The sequence below is a fragment of the Lutjanus erythropterus genome, chromosome 4 (assembly GCF_056507025.1).
Source record: "Lutjanus erythropterus isolate fLutEry1 chromosome 4, fLutEry1.hap2, whole genome shotgun sequence".
Taxonomy (NCBI): Eukaryota; Metazoa; Chordata; class Actinopteri; order Lutjaniformes; family Lutjanidae; genus Lutjanus; species Lutjanus erythropterus.
Window position 1 is genome coordinate 45488768 of NC_139320.1, and position 8441 is coordinate 45497208.

Sequence of the window (8441 nt, forward strand, 5' to 3'; positions counted from 1 at the left end):
TTTTTTTTCTATAGGAGCCCCCCAACTTATATCTAAGGAAATCTGAATCCCCTCAGCCTGCACACACACCAAAACAATAAGTGATTCATTCCAAAGCTTTACTGTACAAAATAAACATCAATTAAATTGTTTCCACCTCAGAATATTTACATTTGTTAAATGTCTCTTTTGTAGTACAACTTTTTTGTCTTTTAACAACCCAACCCAGTAGCTTATACACACTCATCCTCACATGAAGAACAATAATGATTTATTATCACAGAGCTTGAGAGGTCAGAATTGTGGCCTACTAAGTAACTTAACATTTGTAATTGAGGACAAAGACATGTATTTTTAAAATTGTTTTGTATGCAGACTTTTGTATAAATGGTGATTTGTGCAAATCTAATTTTGATTACCTCAGAACCACAGATTTAAAGGTCTTTTGATGCCTTGGTTCGGCCATATACTACATGATATAGATGTTTATTTATAGCCGTCACTCATCAGAATTTTTACACACACTTCTGCTGGTTCATGATGGAAATCCAAATGCAGTGTGTTCCACAGTCAAGAAGGAATTTAAACGTTTTAAAGTGTCTCCCTGGTTTTAATTTCTTCATAGGTAGATTCCAACCCTCAGAAGTCCATGTGGGAGGCATTAAAGATTGCTGAAGCAGGTCTACAGCGTCACATCTACTGGAGGAGGACATTACTAAGGACGTAAGGACTTGTCCCCACAAGCCTTTGCATTTTACCAGTGTGGCTTGAGGTATTGGATCAGAGTTGTGTCGTCAAACACTGGCTCACACTTTTTGCTTTTGATGTAGATGACTTGGTCTTCTTGGTCAGGTTACAACGGACATCCTGCCCAGCCAGGAAATAAAGGATGGGGTCCACGCAGCTGTTGGCGCTGGCTAAAGGTCGAGTCACCTTGTAGGCCACACTGGAGGCCTCCAGCAAGCTGCAGCTGACCTGTTGAGCATAAAAATGTCATACACTGTGGCCTTAAAGTCATTATGACACATTCATAATTTTAAAGAAAGTGTTCTCCTCACCTGTGCTGGATTAACCTGCCTCAGGTATCTAAAGGAGTAGTAAAGACTCCTGGTGAGGTGGAATGGAAGGAAGCAGAGCATGAACGCTGCCAGCACGATGATGATCATCTTCACTGACTTCTGCTTGGACCGGTGCGCCGCTAGGCCCCCTCTCTCTCCCTCTGATCCCCCTTCAGACCCCCAGCCAGGCTCTAGAAGCTTCCGCACCATGAGGCCATAGCACACCATCACCACCATGAAGGGCGCAGCGAACATGAGAACTGACACGACTGAGCTGTACACCAAGAAGTCATCGAAAAGCTCTGGGCTGGTGGTGTCGTAGCAGATCCGCTCTGTGTCCACGTCCCTGGCATCAACGATAACAGATTACCATTGTTTAGGCTTTAACGTCTTTAAAGTTCTGCTTAACTGCTTGTTAGAGTACATTTTGAATCTCTAGAGCTTGTTGACAAATTTGCTGAACTTAGTGGAGTACTTGCGTGTCCAAAAATGAGCACTACAGTCTAAATAGTGATTTGGAACCATACACTGTATATTAAATAGGTTGAAATTCTATTTAATATATGATCAATGCTTAAAAAAAAAGATCATTGTTGTTAATATGATAAATTTAATGTCCATCCATCCATCCGTTGTCCGTAATCGCTTATCCTGATGGGTTGCGGGGGGCTGGAGGCTATCCCAGATGACACTGGGCAAGAGGCGGGGTACATCTTGGACAAGTCGGCAGTTCATCTCAAGGCTGTCACATGGAGACAAACAACCACTCACGCTCACATTCACATTCATTTAGAGTTACCAATTAACTTATTATGCTGCGTGTCTTTGGACTGTGGGAGGAAGCCGGGGTGCCCGGAGAAAACCCACGCAGACATGAAAACATGGAAATGCACAGAAAGGTTCTGCCCCTGCCACAGACTCCCCTGCCCCCCAGCCAGCTGGGGGATTAAAACTCAGAGCCCTCTTGCTGTGAGGCGACAGTGCTAAACACTGCGCCACCGTGCTGCCTGAATTTAATGTTATTATTATTCATTCATTCATTGTCCGTAACCGCTTATCCTTGAAGGGTCGTGGGATGCGGGAGCCTATCCCAGCTGACATTGGGCGAGAGGTGGGGTACACCCTGGACAAGTCGCTAATTCATTGCAAGGCTGACACACAAAGACAAACAACCACTCACATGCACATTCACACCTATTTAGAGTTATCAGTTAACCTATTATGCTGCATGTCTTTGGACTGTGGGAGGAACCTGGAGAGAACCCACGCGGACAGGAGGGGAACATGCAAACTCCCCAGCCAGCTGGGGGATTTGAGCTCAGAACCTTCCGACCACTGCACCACAATGCTGCCCAAAATTATTATTATTTTAATGAAATTAATGATAGAATGGAATTTAATGTTATTCTATTATATATAAGGGAAAGTAATTTCATAAGTAGAACTTTTTACTGTTTAAAACCATAATCTACCAAGCGATTCAATTGTCATTTTATGGTATGAGCTAAAATTGACATGAAAATAAAAATAAATAAATAAATGATCTGGTCATTTATTGTTTTTAAAATCATATATGTAATGATATTCCATTTTCTCTGGACTGAAATAATTTCATCAGTAGGATGTTTTTACTCTCTAAAACCATGCTTTACCAAAAGGTTGAACTGTCATTTAGTGATAAAGACAGTGATGCTAAGATAAATGTTCATCATAAATTTATTTTGATACTTTTACCATAAAGCAACATCTCAACTGTTTGGTAGAGGCTTATATTTAAAAAAAAGCTATGGATTCTGTTCAAATGAAAAAAAAAAAAAAGTGATTGTTCTTTGGCACAAAAGACATAAAAATGCAAAGAAAAATATTTCCATTGTTTTTTTCAGGGTGAGGGTAAGAGTTAAATGTTACTGCTGGCTTGTTTGGCACTGAACCACAAAGAGATAGGAGTGATGAAAGCGAGGAAATAAAATGCAATTTTGTTAGGTAGCAGGTTGGTTGTTCATTTAAGTGTATCCAATTAAGGCACCCTGAGATAAGGCGCTCGGCAAAATTGGTGAGCCACAAAAATCAATAGCCCACAGTTAAACACAGATAAAATACAATGAAGAGGGATATTGGGAGGAATGAAGGGAGGGAGAAAAAAGACAGGAAAGAAAGAAAGAAAAATGTAAATCACCTGGTTCTTGAGAAGTAGAGCACAGGTGCCTGGCAGAATAAAACACAGGCCCACACCGCCACAGACACCAGCCTGGCCCGACGAGCACTGACCCAGTAGAGGGAGCGGACTGGATAACAGATGCCGACGAAGCGATGCAGACTGATACAGCACAGGAACAGAATGGAACCTGCCACAGTGATGCATATTTAATATGTTTATTCTCAAATTATTGAGTCTTATTTAAATCCTATTATTTAAGCCATATCAGAGCACTATAATAATGCCCCATATAACATTGCATCATATTGCATCATAATATCCTCTTGCATTAGATCATATATGATCATACCATACTATTATTGTATTTTTTAGACTTTATATCATATTGGATATCTTATATTACATATTACATTCTTGTGGTGAACTATACCGTATCATATATCATGATATTGGTGTGTATTATGCCAGAACTGTACCGTATAAGTTGGCATAAAACAGAAAGCGTATGAGCTTGCAGAAAGGTTCACTGAAGGGCCAGTCATTCTCATCTGCGTAGTAATAGATGAGGAAGGGCAGCGTGAGGATGTAGAGGGTGTCACACATCGTCAGGTTGAACATGTAGACGGTGGAGGGCTTCCAGCGTTTAGTGCGGAACACAATCACATACAGCGCCGTGGCGTTCAGCGCCAGGCCGACCACAAAGACCACGGCGTAGCTGACAGGGAGGAGAATATATTTGAAATCCTCTTGAAATTCACAGTAGAAGTCACTCTCGTTGAATGAGTTGGTGTTGTTGGTGTCCATCTTGGCGGGGAGAACACCTGAGGAAAAGATAAGAATGGAGGGACAGATTGTGATTATGCTGCATTTTAATCTATGAATGTTTTATGTATCTGACTATGAAGAAGTTCAACACACAAACAGAGAGTGTGAAGAAACAGGAAACGGGTTTGACCACAAGAAAGGAACATCGGCCTAGAATACATTTTACGACGCCCCGAGTCATTTGCTTTGGCGTGCCTCGGCAGCACAGTCCAGTCAGTCACGCCATCCTCAGGCATAATTGAACAGCACATTTCACAATCAAATTTACACAATCCAGTTTATAGTGTGAGTCATCCAATTTTAAAGTCATTGTGAATTTCACAGAGAGTGAATCATTTTAATTTCCTTTAAATGCCCTTTTCTTTCTGAGTGGCTGGTTGAGTAAATGAGATAAGAATTGTGAGAATTAAAGAGAGGAGAAGAGGATACTTGAATGGTGGCACCCATTTTAAATCACAGCTGATTATCATATGCTACCCATAAATCCTTTCTCTGGTGGAATAAGTGTGTGAGTAACTGCGCAAATATAGAAAGATGTGGGTTTCATGGCTAAAATATAGTGTAGCGCTCAGTGTGTGATATACCCAGCGGCAATCCACACACTGCTCAAGGTTTAGCTCAAGGCTATGCAATATACAAGATTTCATGGATGCAGGCCAAAGCAATCAAGTGCTAGTAGCTGCAGACTCGCCAATGTCAGCTCCGGTTGTCACAGCTATGTTTTCGTTGTTACTCTGATTCAGATTCTTAGAAGTGAATCCAAAGTTAGCAAATGATCAACTCTGCTTTCTCTTTGACATATTTTCCTGGTTTTTAACCGAGTGTAACCATGATGCCAAAGGAGAAAGAAAAATCCACTGCTTTTCAGGTTGCACAGGGTAAAGTTCAGTTTTGAAACTACACAACATTTGGATTATGGCCGATTTTCTTAGTGCCACTGTTGGAAGGAGGCCTTACAAGAAAAAAACAAGTCAGTGGCGTAAAGTAGTTACCATGGGCCCTGGTGCATGCTAGTTAACAATTATCAAGCACACACACAAACAACATTCAGTGTAATATTGTCAACAATATGGTGGATTTTACTGTCGAATGAGTTTTGCTCAGCTTGTCAGTCTTAACAGATTTTGCACCTAAATCAGCTAATGCATTGTATCATCTCATCACATGATTGAATAAATACAGCATCATTATGTGACAAAGATATCAAAGAAAATCAGAAATTATTAATTTAATCGAAGAGTTTTATAATAGTTAAGTTATAGCTTTTATTTTATGTAGAATAAGCATGCAGTTTTATCACAGATTGCCACTGGCTATTTTACCAAAAAAAAAAAGAAAACCATGATGGAGATGGTTTCAGTAACATGTATCTTACAAATGGAATTTAGCAGGAGTTCTTCTTTTAACACAGGTGTATTTGTAACAGGATAAACCTGTATCAGCACCTTCATACTATCTGACCTACATTCTATTAGCACTGATTGGGAGTGGTTTTGTGTGTGCAGTGGTGTTGTCTGTGTGAGTCTGTAAGGCAGATACTGATTGAAGGCAGTTGTGATTGAGGTGCCTATCTCTCTGGGGTAACTGAGCTACACGCCGGAATCACTGCTGTCCCTCATTCTCCGGTGTGTTTCAACCTGCATGTATATGCATTGTTCAAGTCAAAATGTTATTTGTGCTGCGTGTAAATTTAACTGTATGAATACGGTCCCTCGTACTCTGGTGTGTTTCGACCTGCAGGCCAAGATCTACCCTTAGTTGGGCTTCCAGAAAGATGAATAGTGATGCCTAGTCCATAGTGACGATCTGAAGTTGCCAATCAAGTGATGTTTAAGTGTGACAACGAAAGACGATTGTAGAAGCAACTGACGTGCGGCAATGTGGACCCCGGCCTGCCACCCACCCATTGTCTCTATGCCCCCATCCCTCCAACATTATGGGCCCCAGTGTAGTCTGAACTGCCTGCGCTGTCTATATTTACACCACTGAAGCAGGTATTTGATGACAATATAAGCAAAGAAACACCATAACAATATATTTTTTGTATATTTGTGGATAAATGTTTTGTAATTCCTATAATGCATACTGCACATAGTACACTTTTAAGGGGAGTGCAGTGCAGTTTTTACCCTGGCCTGTAGTGCTGTTTATCCACTTAGATTTTTTTTTTGGTGTGAGTTGCAGAGAGATGTCTGTCCTCTCTCTGGTATTATGGGACAAAATGGCTTGTGGTGATCAAAGCACCAAAAAAAGAAAAAAAAAAAGAAAACCAGTGTCTCTGATTGAGTTACTCAAGATAATCCACAGTCCTTGTTGTGAGTTCCACCACAGAGCCCTAAAAGATTTTTGCTGTTGAGGCTTTCAGGTGTTACTTTTCAGTGTCAATCAAAAGGGCTCCGACCCCCTGAGGCTCCCTGTATTTCACATCATGGTAGTACAGTACTACATGTGTGTATGACAAGATGTACTGTTCCACCATCGCCTGGCTCAACAGGTTTGCATAATGAGACATCATTACGTCTTAACACCAGATTACACAGACACTTTGGCGCTCCTCTCTCCTCCCCCACAAGAAAACAGCTCTAAATATTTTAGCGAATCTGACCTGCAGAAGATTCAAACACAGATTCACACGCACTTGTGTGGCAACAAACAAAAACTTTTAGAGCAGCTGTGTTCTCATGGAGCAAAACAGCACTCAGTCTGGCACTTTGCATGTCAAAGTTTTCCAAAACCTCATGGCTGCGAGAGGGAGAGACGGAGGAATAACTTTTTAACTCAAACCAGACTTTGTTTTGAGATCCTGTTCAAACCTTTATTTCTGCTTCACGCACTTGAAGGCATGCATTGCTGCCTCACTTAACTCCAGTCCATATCTGTCTCAAGTTCAAACCGGTCGTGTAAACACCTCTGACGCCATGTGGCATCTTAAAAACTAACATGCAAATAAGACAACACAGCCAGACTTACTTGTTCCTCAGTTGACTGACAAGTGATCTTCCTTTTGATCTTTCTCTTTCATTATTTTCTCTTTATCAAAAACATCGCCACTTCCTTCTGTACCCTTTGCTCTCTTCTCTTTTCTCTCCAAAACAGCTGCCAGTTAAATTTAACAGATAACAGACCTGAGACAGAGCAGCCCCTTTTGTAGTCCCCCAAATCCTTCTGACCTGCTGTGCACATGCCATACCAAACTGAGCACAACTTGCTATTCAGCAATAAAGCAGCCAGTGCTTTTTCTCGTAAAATTGTGTGGTCCAAATATATCCACATATAGTAAAGCCCCTTTCCCCTTAGACTAAACCCCCAAAAACGTATGAAATTACTCACACTGTATGGATACTGTCGACTTTCACAGGCTGTCCTGCATTAATCATCCTCTGTAATGTATCCTCATTCTTACGAGCGGATACAGCGTGTATCTGAGAGTGTTGTTCACGGCTGAATGCGTACCTAAGATAGTAGAGTGGATGAAAAACCTGTGGAGGTGTGTGCACAAGCTGTAGCCTGCATGCAGTGCGTCAGCAGTTGGGCCTGAGGCTGTTGGCCTATCTGTTAGTCAAACAGATGGACAGTGACCAGGACAAGACTTTCTTTTACATCTTAAGCTGTTTAAATATACATATTTTTTTCAGTTTGGTCGTCTTAGAAAGACATTATCTTTAAATGTTAACATATAAAAAAGCAGAGTTAATTCTAAAATGCTATTTAAACTAATATATACTGACAAAGAACACAATTTTGTGTGACTTCCAGGCAAACATGAAAAGTGTGAATTGAAGCTATGCTCCTCTTTGCACTTTTAGTTTAAGTATGTGTTTTCGCTGTAAAACTTCTTACCTTACTGTGGCCAAAGAAATACAGATACTCCTAAGCCAAATCATACGAGGACTCATAAAACAAAAGCATCTTGTCAGGATCCTAACAAATACAATATGATCCAACAATGACTGTCAGCCATTTTCTTCTGTGCCACAGGCAGAAAGTTAGGTGTGTGGGTGTTTCTCTGAAAGCTTCTCTGTGTCTGTGTGTGTGTTAGTTTGAGCGTTATACTGAGAGGAAAGGTGAGAAAGGGTATTTAATGTCTTACCTGCTCCAGAAACTCTGTATTAATGATTACACGGCCCTTAACCTTAACCTTGGCCATGGCACGTACGAGGCATAAAGTATAATACTTGTCCCTCCAGCTATTTTTTTGTCTTTTCTTCTATCACCAAAGTAAATGCTCACAGGGACACATATCAACTAGTTTGTCTCTTTTGTAAGACATCGTTAGGCTGAAACTTGCCAACTCTAAAACAGTCTGCTGTAGTTTGGCGTCAGTGGAAGCAGAATGTGAGTTGAAGTATTTCTGGGCAAAAAAAAATAACATTGACTGCATTTCTTCCCATCAGAAATAACAACTGTTTGTGTCCACCTTG

General features: G+C 40.8%; 1 protein-coding gene across 1 annotated transcript; it reads right to left on the bottom strand.

Moving 5' to 3' along the window:
• Positions 1-600: 600 nt before the first annotated feature.
• p2ry2.1 (purinergic receptor P2Y2, tandem duplicate 1) lies at positions 601-7479 on the bottom strand. The gene is made up of 5 exons (XM_084716636.1): positions 7351-7479; positions 3672-4016; positions 3214-3382; positions 1038-1383; positions 601-954 (listed from the first exon to the last, which is right to left on the bottom strand). The coding sequence occupies exons 2-5, from the start codon at positions 3997-3999 to the stop codon at positions 760-762; spliced, it is 1038 nt and encodes a 345-aa protein (XP_084572762.1). The 5' UTR covers positions 4000-4016; positions 7351-7479; the 3' UTR covers positions 601-759.
• Between the last annotated feature and the right edge of the window lie 962 nt (positions 7480-8441).